Source organism: Oncorhynchus masou, chromosome 18 (genome assembly GCF_036934945.1).
Source record: "Oncorhynchus masou masou isolate Uvic2021 chromosome 18, UVic_Omas_1.1, whole genome shotgun sequence".
NCBI lineage: Eukaryota > Metazoa > Chordata > Actinopteri > Salmoniformes > Salmonidae > Oncorhynchus > Oncorhynchus masou.
Window position 1 is genome coordinate 11,098,659 of NC_088229.1, and position 19,082 is coordinate 11,117,740.

The 19,082-nt window shown below is 41.1% G+C and overlaps 3 protein-coding genes across 6 annotated transcripts in view; all 3 read right to left on the reverse strand.

Annotated features, from left to right (window-relative positions):
- The window catches only part of LOC135503938 (tumor necrosis factor receptor superfamily member 14-like), a 70,447-nt gene extending 68,268 nt beyond the window's left edge, over positions 1–2,179 (reverse strand). Inside the window, exon 1 of the mRNA XM_064922131.1 lies at positions 2,034–2,179. Coding sequence (XP_064778203.1) covers positions 2,034–2,063 — 30 coding nt within the window. The 5' untranslated portion in view covers positions 2,064–2,179. The remainder of the gene's footprint in view (positions 1–2,033) is intronic.
- On the reverse strand, positions 476–1,948 carry LOC135503801 (tumor necrosis factor receptor superfamily member 14-like; the record flags this gene model as incomplete). The annotated part of the gene is made up of 6 exons (XM_064921937.1): positions 1,937–1,948; positions 1,604–1,703; positions 1,382–1,507; positions 987–1,142; positions 742–829; positions 476–626 (listed from the first exon to the last, which is right to left on the reverse strand). Coding segments are annotated over exons 1-6 (633 nt in total), but the record flags the coding sequence as incomplete, so codon positions are not given.
- Positions 2,180–9,927: 7,748 nt separating the features above from the next.
- On the reverse strand, positions 9,928–18,737 carry LOC135503941 (tumor necrosis factor receptor superfamily member 14-like). Of its 4 annotated transcripts, XR_010450031.1 has the most exons (7): positions 18,657–18,737; positions 18,420–18,545; positions 18,142–18,297; positions 17,945–18,032; positions 16,079–17,816; positions 15,006–15,211; positions 9,928–11,609 (listed from the first exon to the last, which is right to left on the reverse strand). XR_010450031.1 is itself a non-coding variant. In XM_064922141.1 (6 exons), exons 1-6 carry the CDS (start codon positions 18,667–18,669, stop codon positions 11,599–11,601), a joined length of 579 nt encoding a protein of 192 aa, XP_064778213.1. In that variant the 5' UTR covers positions 18,670–18,737; the 3' UTR covers positions 9,928–11,598. The 4 variants fall into 4 exon arrangements, 2 of the variants coding, with proteins under 2 accessions (XP_064778213.1, XP_064778212.1); XR_010450030.1 differs by having other exon boundaries at positions 15,006–17,816; XM_064922141.1 differs by lacking the exon at positions 15,006–15,211 and having other exon boundaries at positions 17,632–17,816.
- Positions 18,738–19,082: the final 345 nt, after the last annotated feature.

The following is a 19,082-nucleotide window of genomic DNA, read 5'->3' on the forward strand; positions in this document are numbered from 1 at the left end:
AGAAACAGTAATTAGTCAAACACATTGGGACAGTTTCCCGGTCAGAGATTACTCTCAGTCCTGGACTAAGAAGCACATTCAATGGAGATTGTCCATTTAAAGTGCTTTTTATTCCAAAACTAGGTGTAATCTCTGACTGGGAAACTGGCACAATAAATTCAAGTTTCACAGAAGAAAGCACACATGTGATGAAAAATATTCATAGATTTCCAAACATACCTGTGTAGGTATTTGAGGGTCTATAAAAAAGACAGATGTTCAATATTGTAATAAACATACCATGTAACCATGACGATAACAAACAGTAGTAATATATACTATATGAGAACATGTAGCATTCACAGAGTAAACTGAATATCACAGGCAATGAAAAGGGTAGCAATGAATGGTTCAAATACTGAATTCCAGTCATCTTACCCAAGTTTTGTCTTGTTTTGTTCAATATTTCTCTTCTCACCATTTTGTCTCTTTTTATCATAAATAAACAAACACCAGCTATGGTGCCTGTCAGGAAAAATAGAGCACCTATCAGAACACCAGCTATGATTCCAGCTGTGGGAAGTGAGGCTACTCCACATTCTGAATCCGACCAAGGAGTTCCTGGTTCAATTTCCAAGAATTTACATCTGTTAAAGACAAAAACAGAGGTATGTTTTTTAAAGTTTCTATTTGAGTATATTAATGTATTTATATCTTCAGGGGAATAACCTTTTGAACTAACTAATAAATGTCCACACTTACTCTGTATGTGGTTGACAAGATGTAAATGATCCATCTGAATAAGTTTTACCAGGGCAGTCAGCACACACAGTATCTGTAGATGTTGTTCCTGCACAAATCTTGAAATATTAATGAAAAATTCATTTGTCCCCCCATTTATTTTTAATTCCATAAACTGTAATGATTGTTCACACTGAAGATAACAACTTGACTCAATTGAATTATGACAACACAATTAGTATAATGAGGTGAGACAGAAGACCAACCTGTGTGGCTGATGTATTGACCAGGCTTACAGCTGCTGTGTCTCTGGGCTGCTCTACAACCCTCCTTAGTTGGGTCTAGACAGTAGAAGCCCTCCAGTGTCCCACAGACAGTGTCTGATGAAGGTGTACATGGCTGCTTTACCATCAAACCCAAACCTAGAGAGAAAACATGGCATCTATTATCTGATGTACACACAACTGACATATCGTCATATCATAACATCATAGACTAAATCAAATCAAATCAAAATCAAATTTTATTTGTCACATACACATGGTTAGCAGATGTTAATGCAGTGTATCAAATGCTTGTGCTTCTAGTTCCGACAATGCAAACACTAACATATCCGTGTTTGCGTCTGGGTTTCAGTGCAGACACACAGCACCACTCTTACCTGGATCACAGTTGATACACACTTTGCATTTTATGAGACCATTGGGCTCATCAAGGAAAGTAGCATCAACACAGGGCACACAGCTGGTACTGGTGAATTCAGTACAATGCCTATGTACACGATTTCCTGGGGAAGAGAGAATCACAATGTCATGTTTTTCTGTTAGTGTTGATGATGTATTAACGTCTGGTGATTCATATGATGTAAAGAGAGGGTCCTTACCTGGTGAACACATGGGACAACATTCATCCCCTATTCTGTACTCAGCTCTACCACATGCAATACAGGATCCAATGCTTTCAAGCACCAACAAAATATGTATCTGGAAGTAGAGAAAATATACACCAATAACTCAAATTGAAACTGATGTTGTGTGTTTGTAAAACTTACAGAACTAGTTAGGAAAATGCAAACAAAAATATTCACTATTCAAATATGTAATTATATAGAACTATTTTTTTAAACTGGCTTTTGTAAATGAGGTGTCGTACTGTGAATTGAGCACACTGTTTGGTGCCAGGAATTTCTGTTGCGTGAAAAGAGCCTCGTACAAACCATCCTGATCATGAGTTTACATTCTGTTTCACGGCGTACAAGGCTAGTAAAAAGACTCAAAGCCACAAAATGTGCAAGTCAGAAATGTTTCTCTTACAGTCCATATCAGGCTTTCAAACTGTGCCATGGTTCCTCATTCTTCCCCAACTCACTGGAAAGACCCACGTACCAGATTTGTGACGTGTTTAGGAGTTTTGAAGTATTGAGATGAACAGACCTGTTGACTTAATGTATTTTAGTACATGCACTGTATAGTAAGAATAGCTCTTATATTCTGCTTAAATATTGCATACACTGCGCAGTTAATAAATATAATATAGTAATGTACGTTGGCTGGCCACCCCTGAGTTATCAGTCACCATCAATGTGACTAAAACTGAACAGAATCATAATAACATATAATATCCTTCCACTTTATAATCTTGCTGAATAGAATTTAAAAAAAAGAAATGTAATAGACTAGTTATCAACTTTGAGAAGTATGAAAGAGAAAAAGGCAAATGATTATTAGAAAATGCTGCCCTCTTGTGGTGAAGTAGCCAGTCGTGTGAACAGACGACAACTGCTTCACCAATAGAAATCCTCGGCCAGACTTGTAGAAGATGTCATCGCTACGTTGCTTAGCTAAACTCGTGCGTAGAAACATGTAATCGGGTCTGCTGTTTATTGATGTTCATGCAAGGCTCATCGGTGAAAGAGAACCATGGTCTCGGCATGACTCCCTGCTTAAAGAAACGTTAAATAAATGTGTTTATTCATTTCCATGATCATTGCATAATAAATTTCTCACCATCTCTGTGATCTTTTCATACTCACGAGGTAGCATAGGCCTACAAAAAGGAAGACAATCATCCAATCTCTTATTTAATTGGACCCACTTCCCAGTAGGAAACAGATATGATAGTGTTTTTCCGGCGCCGACAGAGATGGCCGCCTCGCTTTGCGTTCCTAGGAAACTATGCAGTTTTTTATTTTTTTACGTGTTATTTCTTACATTGGTAACCCAGGTTATCTTAGGTTTCATTACATACAGTCGAGAGGAACTACTGAATATAAGAGCAGCGTCAACTCACCATCAGTACGACCAAGAATATGACTTTCGCGAAGCGGATCCTGTGTTCTGCCTTTCACCCAGGACAACGGAATGGATCCCAGCCGGCGACCCAAAAAAACGACTTCGTAAAAGGGGGAAACGAAGCGGTCTTCTGGTCAGACTCCGGAGACGGGCACATCGTGCACCACTACCTAGCATACTTCTCGCCAATGTCCAGTCTCTTGACAACAAGGTTGATGAAATCCGAGCAAGGGTAGCATTCCAGAGGGACATCAGAGACTGTAACGTTCTTTGCTTCACGGAAACATGGCTCACTGGAGAGACGCTATCGGAGTCGGTGCAGCCAGCTGGTTTCTTCACGCATCGCGCCGACAGAAACAAACATCTTTCTGGTAAGAAGAGGGGCGGGGGCGTATGCTTCATGGTTAACGAGACGTGGTGTGATCACAACAACATACAGGAACTCAAGTCCTTCTGTTCACCTGATTTAGAATTCCTCACAATCAAATGTCGACTGCATTATCTACCAAGGGAATTCTCTTCGATTATAATCACAGCCGTATATATTCCCCCCCAAGCAGACACATTGATGGCTCTGAACAAACTTTATTTGACTCTTTGCAAACTGGAATCCATATATCCTGAGGCTGCATTCATTGTAGCTGGGGCTTTTAACAAGGCTAATCTGAAAACAAGACTCCCTAAATTGTATCAGCATATCGATTGCGCAACCAGGGCTGGAAAAACCTTGGATCATTGCTATTCTAACTTCCGCGACGCATATAAGGCCCTGCCCCACTCTCCTTTCGGAAAAGCTGACCACGACTCCATTTTGCTGATCCCTGCCTACAGACAGAAACTGAAACAAGAAGCTCCCACGCTGAGGTCTGTCCAACGCTGGTCCGACCAAGCTGATTCCACACTCCAAGACTGCTTCCATCACGTGGACTGGAATATGTTTCGTATTGCATCAAACAACAACATTGATGAATACGCTGATTCGGTGAGCGAGTTCATTAGAACGTGCGTTGAATATGTCGTTCCTATAGCAACGATTAAAACATTCCCAAACCAGAAACCGTGGATTGATGGCAGCATTCGCGTGAAACTGAAAGCGCAAACCACTGCTTTTAATCAGGGCAAGGTGACCGGAAACATGACTGAATACAAACAGTGTAGCTATTCCCTCCGCAAGGCAATCAAACAAGCTAAGCGTCAGTATAGAGACAAAGTAGAATCTCAATTCAACGGCTCAGAAACAAGAGGTATGTGGCAGGTCTACAGTCAATCACGGATTACAAAAAAAAAACCAGCCCCGTCACGAACCAGGATGTCTTGCTCCCAGGCAGACTACATAACTTTTTTGCCCGCTTTGAGGACAATACAGTGCCACTGACACGGCCCGCATCCAAAACATGCGGACTCTCCTTCACTGCAGCCAACGTGAGGAAAACATTTAAACGTGTTAACCCTCGCAAGGCTGCAGGCTAGACGGCATCCCCAGCCGCGACATAAGAGCATGTGCAGACCAGCTGGCTGGTGTGTGTACGGACATATTCAATCAATCCCTATCCCAGTCTGTTGTTCCCACATGCTTCAAGAGGGCCACCATTGTTCCTGTTCCCAATAAAGCTAAGGTAACTGAGCTAAACGACTACCGCCCCGTAGCACTCACTTCCGTCATCATGAAGTGCTTTGAGAGACTAGTCAAGGACCATATCTAGGGTGTCACCCTACCTGACACCCTAGACCCACTCCAATTTGCTTACCGCCCAAATAGGTCCACAGACGATGCAATCTCAACCACACTGCACACTGCCCTAACCCATCTGGACAAGAGGAATACCTATGTGAGAATGCTGTTCATCGACTACAGCTCGGCATTTAACACCATAGAGCTCTCCAAGCTCGTCATCAAGCTCGAGACCCTGGGTCTCGACCCGCCCTGTGCAACTGGGTACTGGACTTCCTGACGGGCCGCCCCCAGGTGGTGAGGGTAGGCAACAACATCTCCACCCCGCTGATCCTCAACACTAGGGCCCCACAAGGGTGCGTTCTGAGCCCTCTCCTGTACTCCCTGTTCACCCACGACTGCGTGGCCACGCACGCCTCCAACTCAATCATCAAGTTTGCGGACAACACAACAGGGGTAGGCTTGATTACCAACAACGACGAGACGGCCTACAGGGAGGAGGTGAGGGCCCTCGGAGTGTGGTGTCAGGAAAATAACCTCACACTCAATGTCAACAAAACTAAGGAGATGATTGTGGACTTCAGGAAACAGCAGAGGGAACACCCCCCTATCCACATCAATGGAACAGTAATGGAGAGGGTAGTAAGTTTTAAGTTCCTTGGCGTACACATCACAGACAAACTGAATTGGTCCACCCACACAGACAGCATCGTGAAGAAGGCGCAGCAGCGCCTCTTCAACCTCAGGAGGCTGAAGAAATTCGGCTTGTCACCAAAAGCACTCACAAACTTCTACAGATGCACAATCGAGAGCATCCTGTCGGGCTGTATCACCGCCTGGTACGGCAACTGCTCCGCCCACAACCATAAGGCTCTCCAGAGGGTAGTGAGGTCTGCACAACGCATCACTGGGGGCAAACGACCTGCCCTCCAGGACACCTACACCACCCAATGTCACAGGAAGGCCATAAAGATCATCAAGGACAACAACCACCCGAGCCACTGCCTGTTCACCCTGCTATCATCCAGAAGGCGAGGTCAGTACAGGTGCATCAAAGCTGGGACCGAGAGACTGAAAAACAGCTTCTATCTCAAGGCCATCAGACTGTTAAACAGCCACCACTAACATTGAGTGGCTGCTGCCAACACACTGACTCAACTCCAGCCACTTTAATAATGGGAATTGATGGGAAATGATGTAAAATATATCACTAGCCACTTTAAACAATGCTACCTGATATAATGTTTACATAACCTACATTATTCATCTCATATGTCTACGTATATACTGTACTCTATATCATCTACTGCATCTTTATGTAATACATGTATCACTAGCCACTTTAAATTTGCCACTTTGTTTACATACTCATCTCATATGTATATACTGTACTCAATACCATCTACTGTATCTTGCCTATGCTGCTCTGTACCATCACTCATTCATATATCTTTATGTACATATTCTTTATCCCCTTACACTTGTGTCTATAAGGTAGTAGTTTTGGAATTGGTAGCTAGATTACTTGTTGGTTATTACTGCATTGTCGGAACTAGAAGCACAAGCATTTCGCTACACTCGCATTAACATCTGCTAACCATGTGTATGTGACAAATAAAATTTGATTTTGATTTGATTTTTTTTTGGCGCTCTGCCATCGATCCGGAGTGCAGTTTATTAACGGTGGAAAATGCGGTTTTCTATCTTCTCTTGTGCCTTCGGAAAGTATACAGACCCTTTGACTTTTTGCAAAAATGTCTTACATTACAGCCTTATTCTAAAATGGATTAAATATTGTTTTATCCCCCTTCAATCTACACAATACCCCATAATTACAAAGCAAAAACAAGTTTAGATTTTTTTCTAATTTATTTAAAATAAAAAACAGCAATACCTTATTTCCATTAGTATTCAGACCCTTTGCTATGAGACTTGAAATTGAGCTCAGGTGCATCCTGTTTCCATTGATTATCCTTGAGATATTTCGACATCTTGATTGTAAACTGTAAATTCAATTGCTTGGACATGATTTAGAAAGGCACACACCTGTCTATATACTATCCCACAGTTGACAGTGCATGTCAGAGAAAAAACCAAGCCAAGAGGTCAAAGGAATTGTCCGTAACACTCAGAGAGGATTTGCCGGGGCACAGATCTGGGCAAGGGTACCAGAAAATGTCTACAGCATTGAAGGTTCCCAAGAACATAGTGGCCTCCATCATTCTTAAATGGAAGGCGTTTGCCTGGCCAAACTGAACAATCGGGGGATAAATGCCTTGGTCAGGGAGGTAACCAAGAACCTGATGGTCACTCTGACAGAGCTCCAGAGTTCATCTGTAGAGATGGGAGAACCTCCCAGAAGGACAACCATCTCTGCAGCACTCCACCAATCAGGCATTTATGGTAGAGTGGCCAGATGGAAGCCACTCCTCAGTAAAAAAGCACATTACAGCCCACTTGGAGTTTGCCAAAAGTCACCTACGACACTCAGACCACGAGAAACAAGATTGTCTTTATACATTTGAAAACATTTCTAAACCTGTTTTTGCTTTGTCTTTATGGGATATTGTGTGTAGATTGATTAAAATATATGTTTAGAATAAGGCTGTAACGTAATAAAATGTGGAAAAAGTCAATGGGTCTGAACACATTCTGAATGCACTGTAGGTTACTTCTGTAGCTTACGCCTGAATACTGTAATTAAAAATGTATTTAGTAGACAATACTGCATTTCTACACATCCATCTTTTCATAATTATTGCAGAATAAATAGCATATCTAATAGGTTCAATTAAACGAGAGATGAGCATGGTCATTTGTTGTAGACTATAGCCTTGGAAATAGATGCCTTTTTCTAATTTGATAAGTAAAATAGATTTTCTATCTTCTCACTAACGGCAAATGATTGCATCTTGTTACTAACCTGTTCATTGTTATGACTACGACTGTCCATCATATCCCCCATTTCTACAAAATACTATTCTACTTGCCTGGAGATGATTGTGGCCTACAGGAAAAAGAGGGCCGAGCACACCCCCATTCTCATTGATGGGGCTACAGTGGAGCAGGTTGAGAGCTTCGAGTTCCTTGGTGTCCACATCACCAACAAACTAACATTGTCCAAGCACACCAAGACAGTCGTGAAGAGGGCACAACAAAACCTATTCCCCCCCAGGAGACTGAAAAGATTTGGCATGGGTCCTCAGATCCTCAGAAGGTTCCACAGCTGCACCATCGAGAGCATTCTGACTGGTTGCATCACTGCCTGGTATGGCAACTGCTCGGCCTCCGACCACAAGAAACCCCCAAGCCATAAGACTCCTGAACATCTAGTCAAACACCTAACCAGACTATTTGCCTTGCCACCCCCTAATCAGGATCGAGGAAAGGTGAACGGAGCAAAGTACAGAGATCCTTGATGAAAACCAGCTCCGGAGCACTCAGGACCTCAGACTGGGGCGAAGATTCACCTTCCAAAAGGACAACGACCCTAAGCACACAGCCAAGACAACGCAAGAGTTGCTTCGGGACAAGTCTCTGAAATCTTGCAATATTGTGCCTCTGTGTTTAGAAAATCTGTGGTTCTACCACCACAGCGGGGCAAAGAACAAAAAGTAGGCTACAGTAGGGCAAAGTCTGGGCTGCTGACTGGCAATCATGTGATGTTGTGTTCCTTATATTATTTTGCAGTGAAGGAAAAAGTACTCCGTTGTCATACTTGAGTCAAAGTAAAGATACCTTAATAGAAATTGACTGAAGTAAAAGTGAAAGTCACCCAGTGAAATACTACTTGAAAAAAGTCGAAAAGTATGAAGTATATTTATAACCTAAGTATTACAAGTAAATGGAATTGCTCAAATAAACTTAAGTTTAAAAAGTATAAATAATGTAACATTCCTTATATTAAGCAAACCAGACGGCACAATGTCCTTGTTTTCTTTTATTGCCCAATAGCCAGGGGCACACTCCAACACTCAGACATAATTGTTATTTTGTCCGTTTTTGAATTTACAAACAAGCAAGATTTCAATAAATGACAATTCGATAGCTTTTCATATTTCAAGAAACGTGAAAATTCGAGTGACTTTAGCAGCGCAATTTCAAATAAAAACCGAGTTGTGGGAGTCTCCTGAGGCAGAAAAGAATATTTAACACAAAAGGGAGGGAACAGCCGTGCGTAGGCGTGCCTATTCGTTGTATTACAATTACACAAAAGATGTCAAGCCTTAAAGTTAGGCAAAAGCTACAGCACAGAACATGTAAAGTAGGCTATTTCTACGTAAACACATATTCGTCTTACCGAAGATTTGATCGCGACGGTGTAGTGCCCTGGACTAATGTTACTTTCACTATTAATTTAGGAAATTTCAAAATAAAAGGCACCCATAATAGAAAAGTATCCATAACCTGTATTTATTCATGATATGACAAATTGTCTAAACAAATTAATATTTTGTAATATTTAAGAAACATTTGTTTGAATGTTAAATTACGAGACAGAGTCATTGAGGCGAGGAACCAGCCTTTTTCAGTACATTGCAATTCTTCCGGGTATCTCAAGCATTAACATTAATTAATTAAATTAACATTTACCAACAGATGGCATCACTTTGCCATCTTACACCCATAACATTTGCAACACATTTGAGTTTGAAAAACATGTTCCAAGGTCAATCAAATCCCCCCAATGTAAATCACAGTATGATCTAAACGACATACTGGTTTACAGAGCAAAAAAACTATTTTAGGTGCCAATAGGGTCTGTAGAATGTACACTGAACAAAAACATAAACACAACATGCAATGATTTAAGATTTGAATGAGTTACAGTTCATAAGGAAATCAGTCAATTGAAATACATTCATTAGGCCCTAATCTATGGATTTCACATGACTAAGAATACAGATAAGCATCTGTTGATCACATATACCTGAATAAAAAGGAGGGCGTGGATCAGAAAACCAGTCAGTATCTGGTTGACCAACATTTGCCTCATGCAGCGCAACACATCTCCTTCACATAGAGTTGATCAGGCTGTTGGTTGTGGCCTGTGGAATGTTGTCCCACTCCTCTTGAATGGCTATGCAAAGTTGCTGGACATTGGCGGGAACTGGAACACGCTGTCGTACACATCGATCCAGAGCTTCCCAAACATGTTCAATGGGCGACACGTCTGGTAGTGGTGCAGGCCATGGAAGAACTTGGACATTTTCATATTCCAGGAATTGTATACAGATCCTTGCAACATGGGGCTATTTTTTATTTATCTAACTAGGCAAGTCAGTTAAGAACAAATTCTTATTTACAATGACGGCCTACCAAAAGGCCTCCTGCGGGGACGGGGCTGGGATTAAATATAAATACAATATAAATATAGGACAAAACACATCACTACAAGATAGACAACGCTACATAAAGAGAGACCTAAGACAACAACATAACAAGGCAGCAACACATGACAAAACAGCATGGTAGCAACCCAATATAACATGGTAGCAGCACAAAATATGGTACAAATATTATTGGGCACAGTCAACAGCACAAAAGGTCAAGAAGGAAGACAACAATACATCACACAAAGCAGCCACAACTGTCAGTAAGAGTGTACATGATTGAGTCTTTGAATGAAGAGATTGAGATAAAAATGTCCAATTTGAGTGTTTGTTGCAGCTCGTTCCAGTCGCGAGCTGCAGCAAACTGAAAAGAGGAGCGTGCAGGCAAATCTGATGGCAGAATGGTAAAGAACATCTAGCCGCTTGAGAGCACCCTTACCTGCCGATCTATAAATTATGTCTCCGTAATCTAGCATGGGTAGCCATGCATTATCAAATCAAATATATATATATATATATTTGTCACATACACATGGTTAGCAGATGTTAATGCGAGTGTAGCGAAATGCTTGTGCTTCTAGTTCCGACAATGCAGTAATAACCAAGCAGATGGCAGACAGTGTGCTGAAACATGAGGTGATAGCGGAGGGTGAATGGCATGACAATGGGCCTCAGGATCTCGTCACGGTATGTGTGCATTAAAATTGCAATCATGTGGGTAGATTATGCCTGCCCATACCATAACCCCATCGCCACCATGTGGCGCTCTCTTCACAATGTTGACATCAGCAAATTGCTTGCCCGCACGACGCCATACACGCTGTCTGCCATCTGCCCGGTACAGTTGAAACCAGGATTCATCTGTGAAAAGCAGACTTCACCACTGAAGTCGGTTACAACGCCAAACTGCAGTCAGGTCAAGACACAGGTGAGGACAACGAGCATGCAGATGTATTTGTCTATATTATGGATCCCCATTAGCTGCTATTCTTTCTGGGGTCCAGCAAAATGAAAGCAGTTTATACAATTTTAAAAACATTACAATATCTTCACAGATTTCACAACACACTGTGTGCCCTCAGGCCCCTACTCCGCCACATATCTACAGTACTAAACCCATGTGTTTGTATAGTGCATATATTATCGTGTGTCTGTGCCAATGTTTGTGATGCTTCACAGTCCCCGCTGTTCCATAAGGTGTTGTTTTTTTTCTTCATATTTTTTAAATCTAATTTTACTGCTTGCATCAGTTACTTGATGTGGAATATAGTTCCATGTAGTTATGGCTCTATGTAGTACTGTGTGCCTCCCATAGTCTGTTCTGGACTTGGGGACTGTGAAGAGACCTCTTGTGGCACGTCTTGTGGGGTATGCATGGGTGTCAGAGCTGTATGCCAGTAGTATAGAGAGACAGCTCCTCATAAATGAAAGTAGTGATGAGCCTCCCTGAGACGGTTTCTGACAGGTTATGCAGAAATTCTTTGATTGTGCAAACCCAGAGTTTCATCAGCTGTCAGGGTGGCTCATCTCAGATGATCCCGCATGTGGAGAAGCTGGATGTGGAGATCCTAGGCTCGCGTGGTTACATGTGATCTGCGGATCAAATCAAATTGTATTTGTCACATGCGCCGAATACAACAGTGAAATGCTTACTTACAAGTCACTAACCAACAACGCAGTTAAGAAAACACAAAAAGTAAGAGATAAGAATAACAAATAATTAAAGAGCAGCTGTAAATAACAATAGCGTGGCTATATAAATGAGTTTAAGGCACTGCATCTCAGTGCTAGAGGCGTCACTACAGACCCTGATTCAATTCCAGGCTGTATCACAACCGGCTGTGTTTGGGAGTCCCATAGGGCGGCGCACAATTGGCCCAGCGTCGTCCATGTTAAGGTTTGGCCGGGGTAGTGTCACGCCTTGACCTTAGAGTGACGTTTTAATTCTCTATTTTGGTTTGGTCAGGGTGTGATTTGGGGTGGGCATTCTATGTTGTCTATTTCTTTGTTTTGGCCGAGTATGGTTCCCAATCAGAGGCAGCTGTCTATTGTTGTCTCTGATTGGGAATCATACTTAGGCAGCCTTTTTCCTACTGGTGTTTGTGGATGTTTATTTTCTGTTTATTGTCTTACCTGACAGAACTGTTTGCGGTGTTACTTTGTTCGAGTGTTTTTTGATAATAAAAGAAATCATGAACATTTTCACGTTGCGCTTTGGTCCACTCCTTCCGATGACAGGCATGACAGGTAGGCCGTCATTGTAAATAAGACATTTGTTCTTAACTGACTTGCCTAGTTAAATAAAATATTGCTTTATACTACACATAATAGTTTTGAATATTAAGACAATTTTAAAGTATCCGAATTCCAATAAACCCCTTGATCTTCAAGAATAGGACTTTGAAATATGGAAGTATAGATTAGCCACATTGTTTTACCTGAGCATAACCCCAGAGCTAAGGATTTATTAACCAGCCCTACTGTTTATTTTGTTGTCACGGAGGACTGATTGGGCTCATTGATTCGAGTTGAAAAATAAATGCTGTGGTCATGGAATGGCATGTTTTGAGCACTACTGAAAAGTGCTACTTACATGTGAAAAATTTATGCATTTGCTATAGGCCAAGTGTTTACTTTTTGTTGGTGACCATTTATGTTGATATGCAGCTGTTTTTTTAAAGGGCAAATTCACAGAAGAAACAAAAGTTGCCCTGCCTAAAAAGCTGAGGGTGCCTGGAGAAATGTAACCACTCTCAGATGAATAGACAGAACTATGGATGCAAGGACTGACCCATGATATCAAAATGGTTTTAACCATGTTATGAGGCTGTACAGTGTGTGTTTACATTTGCAAAGTTTACAAACATTGGAGTAAAACAAGCTTATATTTTGGGTTCTCATGGGATGACAGTTGAACTGAACTCATGAGAATAAGTTATATTCTTCAAGAATCCATGTATATACAGTACCTTGCGAAAGTATTCGGCCCCCTTGAACTTTGCGACCTTTTGCCACATTTCAGGCTTCAAGCATAAAGATATAAAACTGTATTTTTTTGTGAAGAATCAACAACAAGTGGGACACAATCATGAAGTGGAACGACATTTATTGGATATTTCAAACTTTTTTAACAAATCAAAAACTGAAAAATTGGGCGTGCAAAATTATTCAGCCCCCTTAAGTTAATACTTTGTAGCGCCACCTTTTGCTGTGATTACAGCTGTAAGTCGCTTGGGGTATGTCTCTATCAGTTTTGCACATCGAGAGACTGAACATTTTTCCCATTCCTCCTTGCAAAACTGCTCGAGCTCAGTGAGGTTGGATGGAGAGCATTTGTGAACAGCAGTTTTCAGTTCTTTCCACAGATTCTCGATTGGATTCAGGTCTGGACTTTGACTTGGCCATTCTAACACCTGGATATGTTTATTTTTGAACCATTCCATTGTAGATTTTGCTTTATGTTTTGGATCATTGTCTTGTTGGAAGACAAATCTCCGTCCCAGTCTCAGGTCTTTTGCAGACTCCATCAGGTTTTCTTCCAGAATGGTCCTGTATTTGGCTCCATCCATCTTCCCATCAATTTTAACCATCTTCCCTGCCCCTGCTGAAGAAAAGCAGGCCCAAACCATGATGCTGCCACCACCATGTTTGACAGTGGGTATGGTGTGTTCAGGGTGATGAGCTGTGTTGCTTTTACGCCAAACATAACGTTTTGCATTGTTGCCAAAAAGTTCAATTTTGGTTTCATCTGACCAGAGCACCTTCTTCCACATGTTTGGTGTGTCTCCCAGGTGGCTTGTGGCAAACTTTAAACAAGACTTTTTATGGATATCTTTAAGAAATGGCTTTCTTCTTGCCACTCTTCCATAAAGGCCAGATTTGTGCAATATACGACTGATTGTTGTCCTATGGACAGAGTCTCCCACCTCAGCTGTAGATCTCTGCAGTTCATCCAGAGTGATCATGGGCCTCTTGGCTGCATCTCTGATCAGTCTTCTCCTTGTATGAGCTGAAAGTTTAGAGCGACGGCCAGGTCTTGGTAGATTTGCAGTGGTCTGATACTCCTTCCATTTCAATATTATCGCTTGCACAGTGCTCCTTGGGATGTTTAAAGCTTGGGAAATCTTTTTGTATCCAAATCCGGCTTTAAACTTCTTCACAACAGTATCTCGGACCTGCCTGGTGTGTTCCTTGTTCTTCATGATGCTCTCTGCGCTTTTAACGGACCTCTGAGACTATCACAGTCCAGATGCATTTATACGGACACTTGATTACACACAGGTGGATTGTATTTATCATCATTAGTCATTTAGGTCAACATTGGATCGTTCAGAGATCCTCACTGAACTTCTGGAGAGAGTTTGCTGCACTGAAAGTAAAGGGGCTGAATTATTTTGCACGCCCAATTTTTCAGTTTTTGATTTGTTAAAAAAGTTTGAAATCTCCAATAAATGTCGTTCCACTTCATGATTGTGTCCCACTTGTTGTTGATTCTTCACAAAAAAATACAGTTTTATATCTTTATGTTTGAAGCCTGAAATGTGGCAAAAGGTCGCAAAGTTCAAGGGGCCGAATACTTTCGCAAGGCACTGTACATGAATATCAAAAATGGACGTAGCAACTACCAATTTGCCCCTTTAAGTCTATTGAAAGTGTGAGTTGGAGCATGTGTCCATTAGGCCTAAGGATTGTTTTTATTAGATTGAGCAAAAAGCCCCACTTTTATTCCATAGGCTTGGAGCCGCACTATGCAACTGTTGCAAGAGCACATTTTTCACTGGTTAAAAAAGATTGATAGGCAGCTTAAACCTCTTGAATTCAACCATTATTGGGTTGAAATACACATTTAGATTTGTGAACAGCCATCCACAATCCGTAGGGCACAAATAGCAATGACAGTGCATTGACGTGAATCACACTGCTGCCATGTAGATATCAATAAGTGACATCCGTATTGCCGCAGACTACACCACTGCATGTCATCCTTACCTTCAAGCATTTATTCAAGTTGGACAAGCTTTGGATGCTGACAGCAGTGGCACCATTAGAAGACATCGCTTGGACTGTAGTCTACAAAAGCCTATTGCTGCTCTTTTCCCAAGATCCATCAAACAGTTTGTGTGTCATCAGTGGTCTCTGATTTGTGGTCAGACTCGCTCAGGTGGAACAAACTTGAACTTGCGTCTTTTTCAATGCTGATTTGGAATGTCGAGAAAACAGAAGTGTCAAAATATATATATTTTTGACAAACTAAAAGTTAATTTCTGAATTTAAAAGTAATCCTTCAAGTAATATAGGTTTTTCAAAAATCTGTAATCTGATTACAACATTTTTGTTTGTAACGTAACAGCTTAGTTACCGTTTTTTGTAATTCCTTACATTACTCCCCAACCCTGTACACAAGTGAGGTTACAAGGTCGCTCTTTAAGTCAAACTTGGCAAGGGTGGATGCAGCTTGGACTTTTAGTGTAGAAACACTTGACGTCCAGATCGCTGTTGTCCAGTAGATTTCCACTTATTAGTGGGGGAAAGTTAGTTATAATTACCGTTTTAATTATAATTTCCTGTCGGTTTGTGCTATTGTCAACTCTAATGTCATTGTCAAGGGTGTGGCATGACGATTAATACGTTTTTGGAACACTGACTGTCCAAACAAAGTTACAAATGACTGATTCGTATGTGTTTAGAGTCAGAAAGCTGTCATTTGCCGACATGGCTACACTATTTATCATGGTAATGACAGGCGTGTGCGCCATATAAATAAGAACGGATAGAAAGGGCGTTTCCATTCAAGTCAATGATGGAATAATGGGTGGAATTGCAGCCATTTTACAAATAAATAAATTCCATTGCATGAGTCACATCAGTTAGCATTATTTGAATTAACGATCTACATTACCATGGCAATCCAGCATCAGTTGATAAAACATTCCAAAATGCCATGGAAATTGGATGCTACAAAGGTGGTTTGAAATATCTGATACCATGTGCTTTTTGGATGTTAAGGCTGCAAGAAACATAAGATTCTAATTGGAAATTACCCCCCAAAATGAGTAACTCACCTCAAACTGCCAATGTGAACATGGCTTTACAGACTGCCATGATTGAATCCCCGAGTTGACAAGGTAAAAATCTGTCGTTCTACCCCTAAGCAAGGCAGTTAACCCACTGTTCCCCGGGGGCCGAAGACCTGGATGTCGATTAAGGGGTTAAATGCTGAAGACACATTTAAGTTGAAGGCATTCAGTTGTACAACTGACTAGGTACCCCCCTTTCCCCATTTTACGTACGCTCTGGAGCTGAGTGGACCAGGACAACTGCCCCATTGCCAACATGATAAATGTCCACAGGGGCAACGTCCTAAACAGTAGCCTGCATGCATTTCAAAACAAAAACTTTAATGCATGGGGCTAAGATGGACGTTGTCTTTGTGGACGCTGAGTCCAAGGTGGAGGGGGCAGTTGACCAATGGGGTCCCTCCAGGGAGTATTACATCTCCTCGTGAGGGACATCAGAGGATCGGCCATCTTTGAGGGTCCGGAAGGAGCTAAACGTATGCCGCTTGATGTCCATGGTAAGCCTTCTCGTTTCTTTTTACCCATATTAAGGTCTGATTTTCATTGTCAAATACAGAATTTTAGCCAAAACATTTTGTGAAGAGGCTTTTTCAAGTGCTTTGTCCAGGGCAATATATCATAGGGATAGTAAAGCTGGCACACATTTGAAATAATATTTTTTAGCATCACATGAGGGCCTGTATGGAACCATTGGGAAAATGATCCGTGTGTGTGTGTGTGGTCCTTGGAGGGGTTGGGCCACACTTCTTCTCTGAGCAGCAGTGTGTGGGACGCCTGCTCCTCCACTCAGTCTGGAGGTGAACCACACTACTCTGAAAGCTTATTGGAAAATGTGAGTTTTATATCCTCCCTAACAGCAACAGGAAAATAATAGATCATCATTTTTTACATGTATGGTTTCTTTTGATGTTTTTAAAATTCTCGATTGCCTGTCATACATTTAAAAAAAAAATTCTAGATCAAAAAAAGCAGAGGACCTTTCCGAGGTGAAGAACAAATTGGAGGAATTGGTAGACTGGCTGAGCCTATTGGGGCTGAAAAGGATTGTTGTCAAGACAATGGAGGACAGGGATGGTGTGATTGAATTGGTGGCTCAACAATTTGTCCGAGGGAGCCTGCAGGTGGCCTTGGAGCAGTAAGTCAACTCTGTCATAAATCTGTGAAGTACTTGTCATAAACCTCCTCTAACATGATTATTTTTAATCAGTCCCCCCCCCTTAATCAATACACATCACTATATTGTCCTTAACACTTATTTGTTTAATATTTATACGGTCTCTATACCATAACAGGTTCATACATGGTCTCAACTCTCTTGGGCTGCTGGAGGTATTGGGGAACGATGCAGCTCCTTTCTTGTGTGTTTTATTTGAATCCTCGTGTTACTATTTGTATTTATTTTTTTACCTGCATCGTCTGACAGGGCTCGTTAGTTACACCTGTTGTATTCACCGCATGTGATAAAATAACATTTGATTTAGTGATATTTCTCTTAAACAATAAATGTACAATTCCCCCAAAATAATCTCACGAGTTACAGGATCTTTGGTGTTTTCTTCTTCTTCTTTTCATAATAGCTGCCGTCGTCACGGCTGCTATCACAGCGAGTACCCCCAACACCACAGCAAATATTAATGTAGCTATAGGTGAGATTTGTGGTCCACATTCAGAGTCGGACCAATGAGTTCCAGGTTTAATTTGCTGAAGCTTCAAGGTATCACATCTATAATAGGAGAAATAGACCACTGGTAAATTGGTCATCCAACATTAAGTTTTACATTTCTATGTTAATATTGTAGCATTTAGCTGACATTTTGAGGGAAATAACCATTGTACATGAGCCACACTTACTGTGTGTGTGGCTGGCAGGCTGCTAATGATCCATCTGAATAGGTGTCACCAGTACAGTCAGAACACACAGTATCTGTAGATGTTGTTCCTGCACCAACAGGGTGAAACTCATTAAGGATCCTGACTTGAGATGTGCTTAAGTCATTATTGCATAAATCATGTACTGATGTCAATGGAAGATCTGCATGACGACATACCTGTGTGGTTGATGTATTGACCAGGTTTACAGCTGCTGTGTCTCTGGGCTGCTCTACAACCATCCTTAGTTGGGTCTAGACAGTAGAACCCCTCCAGTGTCCCACAGACAGTGTCTGATGAAGGTGTACATGGCTGCTTTACCTTCAAACCCAAACCTAGAGAGAAAACATGTCACTTGGTATCTGAAGCCAAATGTAAAATCTGTTGTATTTCATTAAAACAACAGCTGATATAGTAAAGTAACTCAGTGTTTATGCCAGGAACACAGAATTCTCACCTGGATCACATGTGGTACAGTTGTTGCATGTTGTTTTACCACTGGGCTCATCAAGGAAGGTGGAGTCAATACAGGGCACACAGGAGGTGAATGTAGATTTAGTACAATGACTATGTACATGATATCCTGTTGAAAAGAAAACCAGAAAATAATTACCTTTTGGTATTATTATCATCATAATTATTGTTGTTGTTATTATTATAATTAACTCCTCATAAAAACACACAAGGTCCTTACCAGGCCTACACATTCTGCAATATATATCACCTATTTTATAGATGGCTGGATCATATGTGGAACAGGGTTCAATGTTTAGAAGTATCGGTTATAGGCATCTGCAAATAGAGAAGAAATAAAACATCAGCATACAATACATTTAAAGATGTGACACCAAACCCAAGATAACCCGTTATCTGCAAATTCAGTCAATAAATGTACTTATCTCCTCCATGTTTTTTTAATGAGGTTTCAGTCAAATTGAAACTAAGACTATATAGTAGGCTAATAATAACTCTGATTCATATTTTATAAAAGGAAATATTTACATTGATCGTTTGTTTTTAAACAAGATGAGCCACAAATGTGCTAATAAGAAATGTTTCACTTACAGTCCATATGAAGATTTCAAACTGTGCCATGTTTCCTCAATCATCTCCAACTCAC

Bases quoted from the DNA above. Each gene is read 5' to 3' on its own strand.
- LOC135503941 (XM_064922140.1), bottom strand. The intron at 18,033-18,141 runs GTATGTCGTCAT...CTGTTGGTGCAG, and splicing joins TCAATACATCAACCACACAG to GAACAACATCTACAGATACT. The intron at 17,817-17,944 runs GTAAGTGTGGCT...CTCCTATTATAG, and splicing joins GCCTGCCAGCCACACACACA to ATGTGATACCTTGAAGCTTC.